Source organism: Muscardinus avellanarius (genome assembly GCF_963383645.1).
Source record: "Muscardinus avellanarius genome assembly, chromosome: 1".
NCBI classification, from domain to species: domain Eukaryota; kingdom Metazoa; phylum Chordata; class Mammalia; order Rodentia; family Gliridae; genus Muscardinus; species Muscardinus avellanarius.
In genome coordinates, this window is record NC_137786.1 from 88,862,755 (window position 1) to 88,880,693 (window position 17,939).

A 17,939-nucleotide genomic window follows, 5' to 3' on the forward strand; every position below is an offset into this window, starting at 1 on the left:
TTTTCTGTGGCTTAAATGACAGTCCTAGCTGAAGAATTGCTTTTTCCTGGCATCTAGCTTTTCATCTGGGTAACCAGTGTCATGTAGAAGTAGATTCCAGTTTCATTGCCAAAGCCATGGTATGTATATCCACGTAAAATACATCAACTGACAGATGCTGTTTCTTCTTTCTCTTTCATCTTTACCTTTCAGATATAATAATATTTCTATTCATCCTCTCTCTCTCTCTCTTTCTCTCCCCTCTCTCCTCTCACCTCTCTCCTCTATCTCTCCTTCTCATTGCCTGTTGCCCTCTGGTTGTCTCTACATTCACTGGTTTTAAAAGAATTGTTTCTTGGCCCTAAGATTTTTGCTTCTGAGTACTCTTTTCTTTAATATTCATGAAGAGAAGTAGTTTACTCCATAATTATTTCACTAGGAAATATATTTGGATTTATTCAAAGGAAAAAATTTGCTTTGGCTCTGTTCTTTTAATAGTCATGTGTGGCCATCCTTTTTACACACACACACACACACACACACACACACACACACACACACAATGGCCATGTATACACAATGGTCATGTGTGGCTAGCCTTTTACACATACACACACACATATATGTTACACAGGATAAAATGGACAGGATATATAGTTTTTCTTCTCCATTTAAGATAGCACCTTCTTCTAGAATTTATTATATGTTGATAGAAATTAAAGATTAGGTGGAAATTGCATTCTTGTTACTATGCTGTCTGGATAGTGAGAAATCCTGTATTGATTTTTCTTGGAATCCTTTTTGTCCTATTTGTCAGGTGCACAAAATTGTAAGTTCTGTAAGGTGAGGGCTTGCTCTGAGGAAAATCTAATCACTCTATATCACATAGTTCTTAGGAGATGATCAATTTTTTATGAGTCAAACAGAGCTTGGAGTTAATAATGCCTAATTAATAGTCAGTACCCACCATTCCTTTGATATCATTGCATTGCAGCTGTCGTTATAAGTATGATTACTCTTCATTATTACCCGATAATCTTGAGCAGCTTACTCTTTAACTTCATCATGCCAATGAACATGGCAACTAAAATAACATCAATAATACTAATAAACTACCTAACCTTCTGAAAAATAATTATCACCCCCTTTCTCAGTCTTATCTCCATTTTCCTCCTGTATATCCTTTACTTCAATATGGCTACTTTAAGAAGCTTCTAGCAGATATAAAAAATGCCTATTGCCAGCAGGGAGTAATGAAATTTTAAAGAGCCTCTTGTCTGCCCTGATGTCAGGGCAGCATGGCAGCCGGAGCTCTTTAATCTTTAAATGCCTCTCAGCAGGAGCTGGGTAGCTCCAGTCTCAGTAACAGCTGTTCCTGGGTCTCTATCTTAAAATCAGGATTGCAATCAAAGCCTTCCTCCTTGCCCTTTCTTTCATGTATCTCTGCAACAGTTGGTTTGTTCCATGAAGGACTCATATCACTTAACTAAACTACTTAACTCACTTAACTAAACTACAAATCTTGCCCCTAATTTTTAGATATTTAAAATGTTATCCCTTACACCGGGCGTGGTGGCGCACGCTTGTAATCCCCACGCTTGGGAGGCAGAGACAGGAGGATCGCGCAGGTTCGAAGCTAGCCGCACGTGCTGGCTTAGGAGACCCTGTTTCCAAATAAAAATGTAAAAATAGGTCTGGGAGTGTAGCCCGGAGATAGAAGGGCTTCCAGGAACCCCAGTACCACCAAAAAAAAAAAAAAATGTTATCCCTTACATCATTTTTTCACACAAATTTGGAAAGGATCTTCCAGGTTGTGTCACTTCAGATACTTTCTACTGACAAAAGGATAGATGACCCAACACAAACTAGCTTCTCTAAAAGGAAATTTATTCATTTGTATACATGAAAACTTCAAAGGCTACGGTAGCCCATAAAGTCTTCAACTCATTTCCTTCTGGTTGGCTCTGTTTCCCGGTCTTTGTTACTGCTGTCCTTCCTCTCCCCTCACAGCTTCCAAATCACATTATCACACTCATCCCATGGAAGAGATACTCTCCATTCCTGATAGGTCAACAGAAAGCTCTAAAGTTGAGTCTTTGTGGCATTGTTTGGTCTGACATATCTCCTCTATCATCAAACCAGTTATTGTGGGCAGAGGAATGAAATCCACTCTTTGGCTTAGCCTGACTTTTGTTCTATCTCTAGAACATGCGGGTAAATATCGTCTGGAACAAATTGACTGAAATTGGGTCTCAGACTGTTGAGTTATCCAAAGAAAAAGTGAGGTCTCATTCACAAAGGAGGGAGTATACACTGAGTACAGTGTCTGCAGTCATCAACCAGAGTTCATCTCTAGCCACCTCTCTACTGCACACACCTTTTCTACAACATCCTCAGTAATTGTTCTGTGCTTGAATGCGCTCAATATCAAGAAATCTCCTACATCAGCACATGCTCTCCAGTTATAAGACCCTTCTAGATCTTACAAAGTTCTTGTGATAAACTCCAATCCAAGTCCACTCTCGTGACAATAATTCAGAATGGATTTACTCCCATTTTTTCATGTCAGTTACTTGCATTTTTGAAGAAAGGCATCTTTTGTAGATGAAATGGTCCTTTGGCCTTCAACCAGTATTGATGCTGACATGATTACTTTCATATGAAGGCAATTTTGTTTTTCAGGCCTTTAATGTGTTTGGTCTAGACGTGTCCACAATACCTCATTTTTTATATCTAATCCATGATGATACAGTTACTTTCTTTGATGTGTATTATAGACACTTACCAGTAAAAAATGACAATATTTACATGTTTAGCAATTATATCACTGTTTTTATGTTAAATTTGTGATCTCCTATAATTTTCAAATATATTTCATAAAGTTCTGCTGAAATTTTTACCAAGAATTTATACTTAAGTGATGTTTTTAAGGAATTGAATTAAAGGCTTTATTCCAATTATGTTTCACATTATTAGATTTAGAATTGTTTCAATTTACAGATATATTATTTTAATCCTAATTGACCAGAGAATGAGCTGTCCTCCTAGGCTTGTATTAGGTCTATTAAGCCTGCCTTTCATATCTTTATAGATGTTGTTTGTAATATGTGAATAGTTGAATGGTTGATTTTACAAGTTTCATTTTTAGAAAATTCACAGTCACAAAGAATCTCTCAATGTTTTATGAAATTTGCCTAGATCTATTATTTTATAAGTCTACTTCCTTAGAGAAAAAGTTAAACTCGAAACTTGCCTCACTCATTTTTTTCAGAGCCTCAGTTAAAATATCTGCATGGAATTCCATTTCTCCATCTGCAGTTTCTTTTATACTTTAACATTTAAGTGGGCCTGAAACAGAGAATTCAAAGTGACTGAATGGCACTTAGTATCTTCACATCTGAGTTCTATAAAAGTATTGTTTTTTTACAATGCTCCTATAATATTTCAAAAATATTCTCTTTCTACAAAAATATGTTCATATATATATTTTTTTTCAGGTCTAGAGATGGAACCCAGGGACATTTGACCTCCAAGCTACATCCCCTGCCCTATTTTTTTATCCTTTATTTTGAAACTGGGTCTCACTGAGTTGCAGAGGGCCTCACTAAGTAGCTAAGTCTGTCCACAAACCACGAGCCTCTGGTCTCAGCCTCCCAAATGCTGGGATTACAAGCGTGTGCCACCATGCCCGGCTTTCCCATATATTTTTATCTCTTTTATTTCACCATTTCTGACTTTACTTAAGCTATTTTCTTCCAATTTTATTCCACTTTCTCTAATTCTTGTTTTTTATTTGATTCTTTCATATCTCTATATATGTATATATATTCACATTCAAGGTATATATATATGTATATGTATAAATTAAATATGTATATATGTGTGTATATAATATATATGTGTGTAATATATATGCAATATATATGCAATATATATATGCCTTGAATGCGAATTTGGGATATTCTCCAAAACAGAGAAATCAATGTCAGTAAGAGGAAAGGACATTAGACCTGGACTTGAATCTTGTTTACCATTTCCTAGCTTTGGGATTGCATCAGAATATTTGAACTTCTTGATTCTCAATTCCTATCTCAAAAATGAAGGCTTTAATGACTACCTCATACCTTGAATAACAAAATACTCTTTTTTAAATTACTTCTGCCCAGGGTCCTTATTGACCCAACAGAATCCAGAGCTCAGGTGCCATGATGCCCAGTTCTTTGTTCTTTTCATTATCTGAGGAGTCCCTAGATCAGACTCTTAGGGCACTAAATATCAATACTCATTTCTTTGTCTGGCATTCTCTATTTCTCATCATGGGGATCTTTGCAATGTATATATACTCTGAAGTATTTTTTAACATGATATAAAATTACATTCCATTTAGAGTCTCCAGCCTTTGTGTGATGTGTCTTTGCTTTCCTAACATAGATGGTATATTTCCATGTATTTTCTCACTTGAACATCTATGTTTCTTTCTCTAGCTTCTTAATTCATATAATTAAAACATTATATTTCACTTCTTTCTTCAGTTGCTATTACTTATTTTACATTCCCTTAATTTTGATTGATGGCACAAAAGTTTATTTCCTCCTTAGTCTAGCTCTTTGTGTGTGTGTGAATATAGCAAAGCATTTCTTCTCAGCCTTATCTAAACTGTTTGATTAGCTGCTAATGTGAAAAATCATTAATGGGGGATTCAAACTGCTAAAATAAAGAACTGATGAATTCAGCCCATAAGATGCCGTTCAGTCTTTTCAGCTGAGTGCTTTTTCAAAGAAGCAAACAAAACTCATCAGTGCTCCAGGCACTGTGTGAAATGTACAGGGTATTATTATATCCTGTAAAAAGTTAAATGTGGTTGAAATAAAGACCTTTCTGTGGTTTATAATGTGGGGGAGCTGCCTTTAGAACAGAAAATAAGCAGTTTGCTATAGCAACGGTGTATCCAGCTCTATAATCTGACATCCATTTGTGAACTGTTCAAGGGTTAGCTTTCTTTGAATTACAAGAGAGTTTATAAACGACTTTATGTGGCAGGTGTGTGTGTGTGTGTGTGTGTGTGTGTGTGTGTGTGTGTGTGTGTGTGTGTGATTTTTCATTTAAGGAAAAAAAGCCTATTTCTTTATTATTTACCCTACATGACACCAAGGGCCAGCTGTTCCATGAAACTCCATCCATCCCAAGTGAGAGGATTGGGACTAGATAACCAATCAATTGAGTGACTGAATGTCCCTCGATGCTGCCAGTTTAAATATATGGGCATCTGTTAGAGGGTGTCACAAAGACTTTAAATGAAGTGGTCAGGATTATTGAGTTGTGGTTAATTCCTTTAAAGCTATGTTCTTCTTAAGAATTCTCTGTTTTTCTTAACTTATTTACATTTCTAAAGTAAATTAATATATTTAAATGGTGCTCATGTAAGTAGTATTTTGTCTTTGGATTTTGTTTTGTTATGGTTTTATTTCTTTTGTATTTTTTTCTTGGTTTTGCAAGGGTGAAGTTATGTGAAAAGATTTCCTAATCAGTAACTTTAAGAATTTGACTAAGATCTGAGCTCCTTGATGGAACAAGGGAAGATCAATCACAGTATATGTATAATCATTACAAAACTGTGGAAAATTGGCGAGTCTTATACAATGCATGAAGTGCCCTTTAACACATACATGACATAAGTGTAATTTGTGGTAGCAAATGAAATTTGAAAGAAACACCAACATTATTGTCACATTAAAATAAGATACTGAGAAGTTGAAAAACTATTTTCTGTGAATCCAGTTGTGATTATAAAAATATGACTCATTTACTCTGTCTTATTTAGCTTTATTACTTATTTTCTTTCAGTTTCTTCATTTTCCATTTCACAATTTTCTATTGCAACACCAATAACTAGATAATGAAATAAAAGTGTATGATGCTCAAGCCAGTTAATTTTGCTGTTTATCGTTGCTACTGCAAACTTGACATTCCCATTGAAAGAGTAGGTGCCCACACACAAATTGTGTTTTTGACAACAAAACATTATCCATCTTTAACTTGATCCACTTTTTCTACATTTGTGAGCAGTGTAGAACAGTATCATTGATAAAGGATGCTCTTCACTTCCCTATTTATCAACTACAACATTTTCATTTGACCTGACTGAAACAGAACTGTGCATCTGGATTATTTATCTTTCTTCCTTAACACAGCTCTTTTTCTTGGAAACCAAGCCCAATGATTCAGGTCTGTGATTCTGACCTTACCTGACTGCTAGTGAATAACAATAATGTTTTGAAATATTTTAGTGTCTGAAGAAATAAAATGGAGCTGTAAGAAACAATTTAAGTCATAGAAGTTCTGTGTATGCTTCTGACGAAAATAATCCCCCTTCTACTTGCCCTTCATCAGTAAATTTTAGGAATTATTTTTCCTTTTAAGTAATATGACCAGAGATTTAGGGCTGATAGTGAATATTTAAGGGAATAATAAGACAAGAGAAAGGAAGCAATTATCTTATAAACTTACTGCACCTCATTCTTTGAGAACCTGAGAGCTAGTAAATTTATCAGGCTTACTATATGATTAATCATTCTGTAGGGAAGAGGAGATATAGAATTAAGTATGCTAACACCTGATATGCTGTGGTCCTATGAGGACATAGAATGGTGTTGTTGGACTACCACTATTGTTAGCTGTTGGTGGTAAGTCAGAACATTACATATAAAATGGTAGCACTTGGTAAGAATTATGAGGACATGACAGTTTTCCCTATTACTAATCCTAGGTAGAGGTAGGGCAGAAGAGTAATGAACTAGTATATTCCATGCCCAAGCAAATATGCTTTAAGAATTTAAAAAATTTAGAATATTAAATGGGAAAATGGTGAATCTAAATATTATCAGAAGATTTTTGTTAATATCAGTGCCCTGTTTGTGATACCGTATATAGTTTTGCAAAACACTGTCACAGAGGGGAGCTAAGTAAGCATACACAAACACTCTCTGTGTCATTTCTTACAACTGCATATGAATGTACTATTATCTCAAATATTTTATTTCAAAAACAAGAAAAGAGGTTATAACTTTTACTATTCAGGGAAAAAATGATTTTCACATAATTTAGGTAGCTATTATTCAGGTTTTACAAAGCCCTGAAATGTTTCTGAATAATGAAGAATATAAAACTTAAATCTTAAAAGAGTTAATAAATAGCAACTATCCTATTACACATGAATGGGGAACTTAGAGCATAACATCTTAGATGTTTGGAAATTTAGTTATTCAATACCATAGTCAAGTCAGGAAAAAATGACCATTGATTATTGAATCCAGTACCTTTGTTTGCTAGAGGAATAATTATGATGTTTTAAGTAAGGAAATTCATATTGAAAATAGTTTCAGATACAGGATAAATTCCTTTGTGTTCACAGTAGCACCAATGAGTGACTGAGTGTTTATCTTTCACAAGTCTCCCATGATATAATAATACCTCATAAATTCTTAAATTGGTTTCTAACAAAATTTTCCCTCTCAATGAAATATGTTCCCATGGATTTCTTATATATTTTTGTTGATGATACTTCTTCCATTCCTTAGTTCCATGTGTTTTTTTTTTCTAGATTCTGCTGTGTGGTTTAAACTGCACATAATGGCATATATAAACATTTTACTTAAGTTTTAGATTGACAAAGCTGAATCAATATTTTGTGTTCAATTGAATGCATCATTAATAAGAACTACTTCAGGGACTTATTGTTATCTTTCAAGAATAATGTACCCAAAAGACTGTAACAGTCAAGAAGCTTAGGTAATGGTGTGATAAATACTTTTAATGGTGAGGAAAAGTAATATAAAATTTTCTCCTATTGGGACTTTACCTAAATTCTACAAAATATCAACTAATTGAACAATGGATACATGACAGATTTGAGCTGTCACCTTTCCAAATTGCAAATATATCTCAAAATATTTAATATTATTCAGATTCTTATTTTGTTTATCTAAACTACAAAATAATAATACTTTTTCACAGCATTCCTGATTCTCTAAAAGAATTTCTATTTTACACAAATATCCTTGATCATCTATTGACTTATCTGTCTGGGAAAAATGTGTGTGTGTGTGTGTGTGTGTGTGTGTGTGTGTGTGTATGTGTGTACAAATAGACATATACATGTCTCATCTACGTGCTGATATAATATGTTGGTTTTAAAAATATAAATTGGTCTCTTAGTATTTCATACCTTTGGCTCGTATTGCATATGTTTAGATTAGAAGAGTTTATCTTGGTCATTTTCCCCATTATCATATACTGTAGTTCCTCCAAATGTGTGCTTTCAGTTATTTGCAGTCAACAGTAGTCCAAGCATATTACATAGAAAATTTCATAAACAATATATAAATTTAAATTATATGCAACATGATGAAATCTCGCTCCATCCTTCCAGGATGTGACTCATCCCTTTGTTCAGCATATCTACAAAAAATTTACTGCCTGCCCAATAGTCATTTAGTAGCCATCTTGATTATCAGATTCCCTATAGAGGTTTCACAGTGCTTGTGTCAAAGTAACTCTTATTTGACTTACTAATGACTACAAATCTCAAGTGATGTTGGCTGGGCACAGTGATGCACACCTGGCACACCCCCAGTAATTGGGCTGAGACAGGAGGACCTCCGGTTCTAGGCATAGTAACATAGGAACTGTTCCAAAATAAAATAGAGCTGGGGATATAGCTTAGAAGAATAATGCCCTGGGGTTAAGTCACCAGTATAGAATGAAGAAAAGAGGGAGAGAGAGAGAGAGAGAAATTTTATTACTATAATATATTGTCTTATTTATTATTAGCTATTGTTTTTAGTATCTTTCTATTAACTTCTAACTGAAACTTCATCACAGATATTTATGCATAAGTAAAAAGCATAGCAAATATAGAATTTAGTGCTGTTTGGTTTTGGGCAACCACTTGGAACATATCCTTCAAAGAGAAGGGGGAAGAGCTGGGCATGGTGGCAAATGTTTATAATCTCAGTACTTGGGAGGCTGAGACAGGAGGATCGTAGGTTCCCAGCCAGCCTCAACTATTTAGTGAGGCCCTCTGCAACTTAGTGAAACCCTGTTTCAAAAAATAAAGAATAAAAAAAAAAAATGGGGCTGTGGGTGTAACTCAAAGGTAGAATGCCCTGGGTTCAATCTTCAGTACCGTAAAAAGCTGGCGGGGGTTGGGGGAGTACTATAATCCTCAAACAGAAATTGAAATGTATGTGATAATTGTCAATATAAAGAAAGATACTACTAATAATTTAGATAGGAATATAGCTTAAATATATATAAGAAAATATATGACCATAATATTTTTATAATAACTTGAGAGGTACTGAGTTAAAAAGGGTGTGGTAGTGCATACTTGCAATCCCAGCATTTGAAAAGCTGAGACAGGATTATCATTCTCAGACAGCCTCAGCTACTTAGTGAGGCCTTCGGCAACTTAGTGAGACCTTGTTTCAAAATAAAGAATAAAAAAATAGGGCTGGGGTGTAGCTCAGAGGTAGAATGCCCCTGGGGTCCATTTCCCCCCAGTACCACAAAAAAAATTTGTCATATTTATCCTAAGCTTTTAGTGATTCCATAATTGTCTGTTCTGTGCTTTTAAAAGTTTTCTCTCTCTAAACATATTTTTATTTCAAGAGCAAATTCTGTTTTATAATTTGGAAATACTTCGACTATTCTGCTTATATCCTTGTAATATGTGTTCACATTTGTACATGTGGCAAGTACAGTAACATATTTTTGTCACTACATCTCTTCTATTATTATTACAGAGATGAAAATAAAGTACACTTTCTTTAGCAATTTAAAAGAAGATTCCTATTGAATTATAAAATTTGAAGAACCTTTTTACATTCAAAATAAGTGCTTCTTAAACTCTAATGTGTCTCACAAAAGTGCAAATTTAGGTCTATAAGACCTGAGACCACATTTCTCAGCAAAGCCCAGGCTAAAGCGCCACTGATTGCCCTAGTTAGTGGCATGTATTACAATCCATGAGTCAGTGAAACAGATACATCCTACCTCTCCTTTTGAGCCTTTTCTGAGAATATCAAATGGGTTGTCTGCATTTCTGAAGTTCACTCACTTGACTTTACAGTTATTTCCATTCTAATGTGTTTTGTTTAGCTCTTTTGACAGCAAGTTTGTTTACCAACAAAGAGGACTTGGACCGATTGAAGAAGACACCATTCTTGTCATAGATCCAAATAACGCCGCAGTACTCCAGTCCAGTGGAAAAAATCTGTGAGTTAAATGACTGATGATATAATGAAGGCTTTTATGACGTCTACTTGGTATAACGTGTATCATTGACCCTTAAGAGAGTGCACGGTTCAGCTACCTTTAAGAAATCAGGAGAGCCCTGTGCAGTGGCACACACCTGCAATCCCAGCTACTTTGGAAGCTGAAGCAAGAGGATCACAAATTGGAGGCCAGTGTTGGCAATTTAATAAGATCCTGTCTCAAGATGAAAAATAAAAAGGCTGGTGATGTTAAAGTTCCCCTGAGTTCAATCTCCTGTACCACACACACAATAAAAATTTACCCAGGCACAGTAGCGCATGCCTATAATCCCAGGACTTGGGAGACTGAGCCAGGAAGGCCACAGGTTTGAGGCCAGTGCACAGTAACTTAGTGATACCCTGTTTCAAAGTAAAAAATGTCCAGAGGTAGACTGAATCCTGGGTTCAATCCCCGGTTTGGTAAAAAGAAAAGAAAAAAAATGAAGGAAAGAGAGATAGGGAAGGAGGGAGGCAGGCAGGCAGGCACCAGGCTAGCTGGGTCATTTTATATTTCATGTTCTAAAATAGATGATTTTGAATCATTGACTTAATATAAGAATCATCTGAGAAACTACAGAAAATTAGATTCTTATAGTCATTGGTCATTTGTGTGTTTTCTTTTGAGAAATTTCTGTTCAGTTCCATTGCCCATTTCAAAATTGCTAAGCATGGCCAGGCATGGTGGGCGCACACTTGTACCCCACGCTTGGAAGGCTGAGACAGGAGGATCGCGCTGGTTCGGAGCCAGCCTCGCTGGCTTGAGAGACCCTGTTTCCAAATTAAAAAAAAAAAAAAAGGTCTGGGAGTGTAGCCCGGAGGTAAAAGGGCTTCCAGGAACCCCAGTACCACCAAAAAATTGCTAAGCATGAATTTCAAATATTCTTACCACAAAAAAATATTTTAGTTGATGAAAATGTTAATTAACTTGTAATCATTGCACATTATGTAATATATCAGTACATTATATTATATGCCATAAATATGTACACTAACAATTTGTCACTTTGCAACTTTAATTAGATTCTGATTTGGTCTGGGGTGTGCTGCTAATACTATTAAAGTTTAAGCTAATGCTACTATGTAGTGAAGCTTGAGAGAGCCATTGTCATACATGGTCAGTGAAGCGAGCTACTGGTCAGGCAGATCTGATGATAAAAGAAAATTCTTCAGCAGAAAAATTTCAGCAGAAAAATTCACATGCTTAATACGCTTTCACCGAACTCATCAAATAATTGCTGATTAAGATAAAAAAAGGCTTCTCTTTCCATCTAAAAATGAATACTAAGGAAATATCAGTTTTAGGTTCCTTAGCATGCATATGTAATTTGGCTTTGAAAGCCACTCATTATTTGATCCCATTCCTAGATAGCATTTGGCAGCCAAAGAAAAGTTGGCTGATATTCATGGTCATTGAAAGAAAGGGACACCTGCTTCCAGAATCTCCTCAACCAGCATAAACTGGCAGCTTCAGGAACTGTCCCTTTCTCCATCTGCTCAAGTGCAGGGAAGGCCAGCAGCTCCTTTGAAAGGGAGAAGCCACCGCTTTGAATGAGGCTGCCTGTGGAGATGGCAATAAGGAGGCTTAGATTGTTTTGTGATATTCTCAGATGATGAGTCAGGGGCCAAGCTCTAATACCAGCTCCAGGCCTCCGAGTTTGCACCTGTGCCTTTTTGGAGGTGTGTCCTTCAATCAGAGATATTCTCTTTTCAGAAAGGAATTAAGAAGGAAGGTGGACCAACTGCTGCTAAACCGGCCTGGCCAGCAGTGGGACACTGGTGTTGAAAGCCAACCGTAGCCCCCACTTTCAGTAGCCAACACAGTGATCCAGCTCAGTTATTTAGTCAAGATCACAGTGCTGCCATCTTCACCCATGGGAGGAAAAAATAAAATCTTTGGTACCAACATGGTACTAAGGCTGGAAGCTGACAGATAAGGCTGTGATTGTCAAATGGCATTCGACCAGATCCACCTTCCTAGATTATCTCTGTGTTTATTAACTCTGTCCAGGTTCCTTAACCCGTGGCCTCTGTCCACATTAGCTCACAGATCTCTTACTCAGATCACTCAGACTGATTTGCTGAGTAGATTAACCTCTAAGGATGTCCAGCTCACCACTTCCCTTCGCCTGGGTGATCACAGCCTGCTGACAATTGTGTTCTTCGTGTTTTCATGTCCTTGGGAGGAGCTCTAAAAGCTTCTGAGTCATGTGCTTACTATTTTATACATTATATTTCCCTCTAATATACTTTATTCAAACTATAAAAATTCAGTAGTATTTTTAGATAATTTGCTTTTTACTTGTTTCTAAGATATTTATAATATTTATGATCCTGGAACTTAGATTTTTTTTAATTTATTTTTTGGTACTGGGGATTGAACACAAGGGAATTCTGCCCCTGAGCTACATGCCCCCACCTTTTTATTTTATTTTTCTTATTTCAAAACAGATCTTGCTAAATTGCTGAGGCATCCTCAAAACTGTGATACTCCTGTCTCAGCCTCCCCATTACTAAGATTATACCTCCCCAGTACTGAGATTATAGATGTGTGCCACCCTACCTAGCAGATATTTTCATTTAGAAATTTGTTTTGGTCTTTTACATAAGAATACAGGCATATATTTTACAAGTATACACTTATATTTTATATATCTACATCTTTACATATATACAGATACATGTGTGTGTGTGTATATATATGTATATATATATATATATTATTAAACATTTACCACTTTATAAATGCATATTGCCTTTCTGGATGAATTATAAACAAATTACTCTCCTGTATACTTGGGAAATAAATACATAAGTGCATCCTAAAGAAAATCATTTTTATTTTGCAGGTTTTACTTGCCACATGGCTTGAGTATAGATAAAGAAGGAAATTATTGGGTCACAGACGTGGCTCTCCATCAGGTAATCCTCCCATCTTGGTATTAAAATATAAGCTAACAGGGTTACTTCTTGGAAAGGCTCCGAAGTTTTCTGAGTCTTTTTCTTGGGTCCAGTAAGTTTATAACAAGAAAATGGCACACTTTTGTCTTAGTGCAGCCTGTTATGACAGAGTACCATACACTCAGTGGCTTATAAACAACCGAAAATTATTCCTCATAGATCCTAGAGTCTAGGAGACTGTGGTCAGGGTTGCAGTGTGCACAGGGTCTGTGAGAGTGCTCTTCTGGGTAGCAGGCTACCAGCCTTTCATTGCATCCTCACAGGGTGGAAAGAGTGAGAGCGGGCTCTTTTGTCTCTTTGTAATAATGGCACTAATGCTGTTTGGAGCTCTCTACGCTTTGGCCCTGATTGCCTCCAAAAGGCCTCACTTCCTAATACCATCACATTGGGGCTTAGAATTTCAGCAAATGAATTTAGGAGACTCAAATGTTCAGTCCATAGTAATCCACATCTGAAATTCTTATTTTAGCACTCAGTGCTCGGAAAAGTTAATATGTAAATTATCAAGTCACTCGTGTCCTTTGGTTGACAGAAAGCTTAGGCTCAGGTTTGGAACTTCACTGTCATATTGACACAGGCCCTCCCAACCCCCTTCACTGGCTTTCTACTTTTGATTTTATTTCCTCTGTTCCTGAGTCTTATTTCTGTTTTATCACTTACAGTTTATGTTTTCTTTCACCACATTAATCTTTTAATGATTAATGAGGCAAGGGAACTAGTAACTACATATTTATGTATAAAAAACAAAAAAAATGTGTCTTTTATCAAAAATATATATTACTACCACAGAATAGTCTTAAGGCATCCCATCCTAAGGTAAGCTTGTTGAAAACAATATAGGTAGCAGAGAAATAAGAAAACTAGGTGGGAAATAAACTCAAACACAGAAGACTTAGTTGTGAGTCATTAATTTGGTTTCTCAATAATCTTTGACTTCATATCAGTAAACATTTATGACTGTTGTGTTATCTGGACAAAGTTGTAGTTATCTTTAAGGGAAGATAAAAAAAGAAGCATGGAGATACGTTGAATAGGATATTTACATACTGGTTTCTATTCAGTGTTCATTAAGTGGATAATGGGCCTGTTTATAAAACAAAGGAATTAGAAAAAATGGTTTCTAGCGTCTCCTCCAGTTCTAAAAAGTATCTTCCTTTAAGTAAATCTTTAAGAGCTTGTGTCCATTATTCTTTGTGCAAATGGTCTTAATAATGTGGACGTGTGTCAATAATAATCATGAAAAGTAGGTAAGACTTTCGCTCCTTTTTAAAAAGGTGTTCAAACTGGATCCAAACAGTAAAGAAGGCCCTCTCTTAATCCTGGGAAGGAGCATGCAACCTGGAAGTGACCAAAATCACTTTTGCCAACCCACCGATGTGGCTGTGGACCCAGGCACTGGAGCCATCTATGTGTCAGATGGTTACTGCAACAGTCGGATTGTGCAGTTTACACCAAGTGGGAAATTTGTCACACAGTGGGGAAAAGGTACCCAAGAAGACTCTTGATTTCTAATTGTAATTCTTAACCAGTATCACTAGGAAACAGACAAAAGCCGCTAATTACATTATTTAGGACGTAATCATTCTCTACAGTGAAGAAAATTGAGCCAGTGTATACACCTATTCAGCTTGGTCACACACACACAAACACATATGCGTGCACAAATGTCTTATAAAACCAAAGAACTTTGTTCAAAGAGAAAAGCTACAATATGTTTGTAGGTAAGGAATGTAATGGAATAAACTTAGAAACCACTTTACCTTATTTTTTTCCTAGTTCCAGATATTTAATGATTTCCTGTCATGAATTTGGAAAATTATAAAATTATAGAGTCAGACTATGGGTTCAAGAATTGCATATCTGAGGCTTTTCTTTGTTCTGTAGAGTCTTCAGGGGTCAATCCTAAGCCAGGGGAGTTCAGCGTCCCTCACAGCTTGGCTCTTGTACCTCACCTGGGCCAGCTTTGTGTGGCAGACCGGGAAAATGGTCGGATCCAGTGTTTCAAAACTGACACCAAAGAATTTCTGAGAGAGATTAAGCATGCGTCATTTGGAAGAAATGTATTTGCAATTTCATACGTACCAGGTATTTCATCTTCTTTGCATATGTTTTGTTATATTCTGTGATTAAAAATTACTTCCCTTATAGTAAATTCTTTATAAATTGTTAAATAAAATATTCTTATTAAAAGGTTAAATAATGCCTGGCGTGGTGGCGCATGCTTGTAATCCCTGCACTTAGGAGGCGGAGATAGGAGGATCACGCATGTTTGAAGCCAGCTACGTTGCCTTAAGAAACCCTGTTTCCAAATAAAAAAGTATAAAAATTGGTATGGGCATGTAGCCTGGAGGTAGAAGGGTTTCCAGGAACCCCAGTACCACCAAAAAAAGTTAAATAATTCCTATATTAAATTTGTTAGTGTAGTTGGAAATCATATTTAACTCAAGTGCCACATTCCTTGGACTGAACAAATGAAGAACTCAAAGTATTTAACAACTGTTTGTGTTGGGTTTAAGATGTTCCCAAACATTGATTTTCATTTTTTCTTAATTACAATCATCTGCTTTAGTTACTAAATGATTAATATTGTCTTTAAACATCATCAACAGATGGTATATGTCTCTTAAAATCAGCATTCAAAACACATCTGGTTCACATTTTTAAAAAATGGTGGCCAAGCCAAGTGTGGTGGTGCACGCTTGTAATCCCCGCACTTGGGAGGCTGAGACAGGAAGATTGCATAGGTTCGAAGCCAGCCTCCCCTACTTAATGAGGCTCTCAGCAACTTAGTGAGACCCTGTTTCCAAATAAAATAGAAAATAGGTCTAGGAGTATAGCCCAGAGGTAGAAAGCCCCTGGGTTTCACTCCCAGTACCACCAAAAAAAAAAAAAATGGTGGCCAATCCTTTAACAAATTTATAATTTATAAAATAAGCAAGACTTATATCTAAATACCAGAGAAATAATGAAATTTTTTATTTTTCTTATGTTCAAATAGATTTTTTACTTCATTTAAAAAATCCAAATTTATAAGATAATCAATGTGTATTACAATAAATTTTTTAAACAGTAAATGTCAAAAACTTAAAATACAAAATTGATATATAATTTAAAAGTATGTTTTATGAAATATACTTAAGTGTGGCATGGACTATAGTAATTACTAGAGTAGTTATGTATTTTATGCTATGAGAATTGTATGTGGCTCCTGTCTTACCAATTAGAACTCAATTTATTATTCAGGACATGAAATAAAGAGACTCAAGTGACTGCACAGAGAACAAGTTTAGATTTTCAAGAAATAAGAGTCTCACTAACAAACAAAAGAGAAATATTCTTTGATTAGTTTTACCCCACATTTAAATAATCAATTTGTCTGGACCACTCAATAAAGAAGATCATCAAGTTAATAATGAACAAAAGTAAAAAGAAAAAGAAAAATATTACGAGAGAAGTTAAGAAAAAACTCTGTTTACAAACAGAATATAAGCAAAAGATGGTTTTCTCTATAATTATTCAAGAGCAGCAAGTTAAGCCGGGCATGGTGGCACACACCTGTAATCCCAATACTTGGGAGGCTGAGACAGGAGGATCATGGATCACAGACAGCCTCAACTACTTAGTGAGGCCCTCTGCAACTTAGTGAGACCCTGTTTCAAAATAAAGGATAAAAAAAAAATGGGGCTGGGGGTATAGCTCAGAAGTAAAATATCTCTGATTTCAATCTGTAGTACTACAGGAAAAAAACAAGAACAGCAATTTATGCATATAATGTTATTTTTATAGTATGATATACTGAAAAACCCTATAATACTTCAAGAAAAATGAAAATATTCTCAACAGTGATTTCAGGTAGTACATATTTTTGTTGTGGTGATGCTGGGGAATAAAACACAGGGTTTTCTGCATGCTAGGCAAATGTTCTTCTACTGATGTCACCCCCTGCTCCAGTGTTGTATATTTTTAATGTGTTTTAAGTCTTCAAAAACACAATGTTTAAAAATCTGAATTATTTATTTAGCAAAAAATTCTTATTATTTCAGATAAACTTTACTAAGCGATATAACTTTGCTACTAAGAAAATTCATGAAAAGATGGTCTCATTTTTTTACTTTATAAAAAATATCTTTGATAGCCTGAAATACTCATCTCACATTTTAAACTGTACATACATACACACTTCAAACCAGTTTTTTTTAATTAGATTATTCTTCTAGTTATATTGTAACTTCATTTACTTCCTTCACCTATTGCTCTATAATTCTACTTATACCTATGGCATATACTACATCTTTTTCAAAAGAACTGTTTCCTTAAAATGATTGGCTTAAATAACCTGACTTTAGCCAGCGATAGCAGGCACATACCTGTAATATCAGTATTTGAGACACTGACACAGGAGGATGGCAGGTTTGATTCCAGCCTCAGCAACTTAGCAAGACTTTGTTTCGAAACTTTTAAAAAAGGAAAATATCTGGGAGTGTAACTCAGACAGAGGTTGAATGTCACTGGGTTCAATTCCCAGTACCAAAAAGTACCAATTCCAAGGCCGGGCATGGTGGCGCACGCTTGTAATCCCCGCGCTTGGGAGGCGGAGTAAGGAAGATCGCACAGGTTCGAAGCCAGCCGCATTGGCTTAAGAGACCCTGTTTCAAAATATAAAATAGGTCTTGGAGCGTAGCCTGGAGA

At 35.7% G+C, this 17,939-nt stretch overlaps 1 protein-coding gene across 19 annotated transcripts in view; it reads left to right on the plus strand.

The window, feature by feature from the left end:
• Nucleotides 1–17,939, plus strand: part of PAM (peptidylglycine alpha-amidating monooxygenase) — a gene marked incomplete at both ends in the record, with an annotated part of 173,109 nt that overhangs the window by 135,479 nt on the left and 19,691 nt on the right. For all 19 annotated transcript variants that reach the window (XM_080711033.1, XM_080711044.1, XM_080711045.1 and 16 more), the window contains 4 exons: nt 10,138–10,254; nt 13,139–13,211; nt 14,525–14,735; nt 15,135–15,335. In XM_080711033.1, the coding sequence (XP_080567159.1) occupies nt 10,138–10,254; nt 13,139–13,211; nt 14,525–14,735; nt 15,135–15,335 (602 nt within the window). The remainder of the gene's footprint in view (nt 1–10,137; nt 10,255–13,138; nt 13,212–14,524; nt 14,736–15,134; nt 15,336–17,939) is intronic.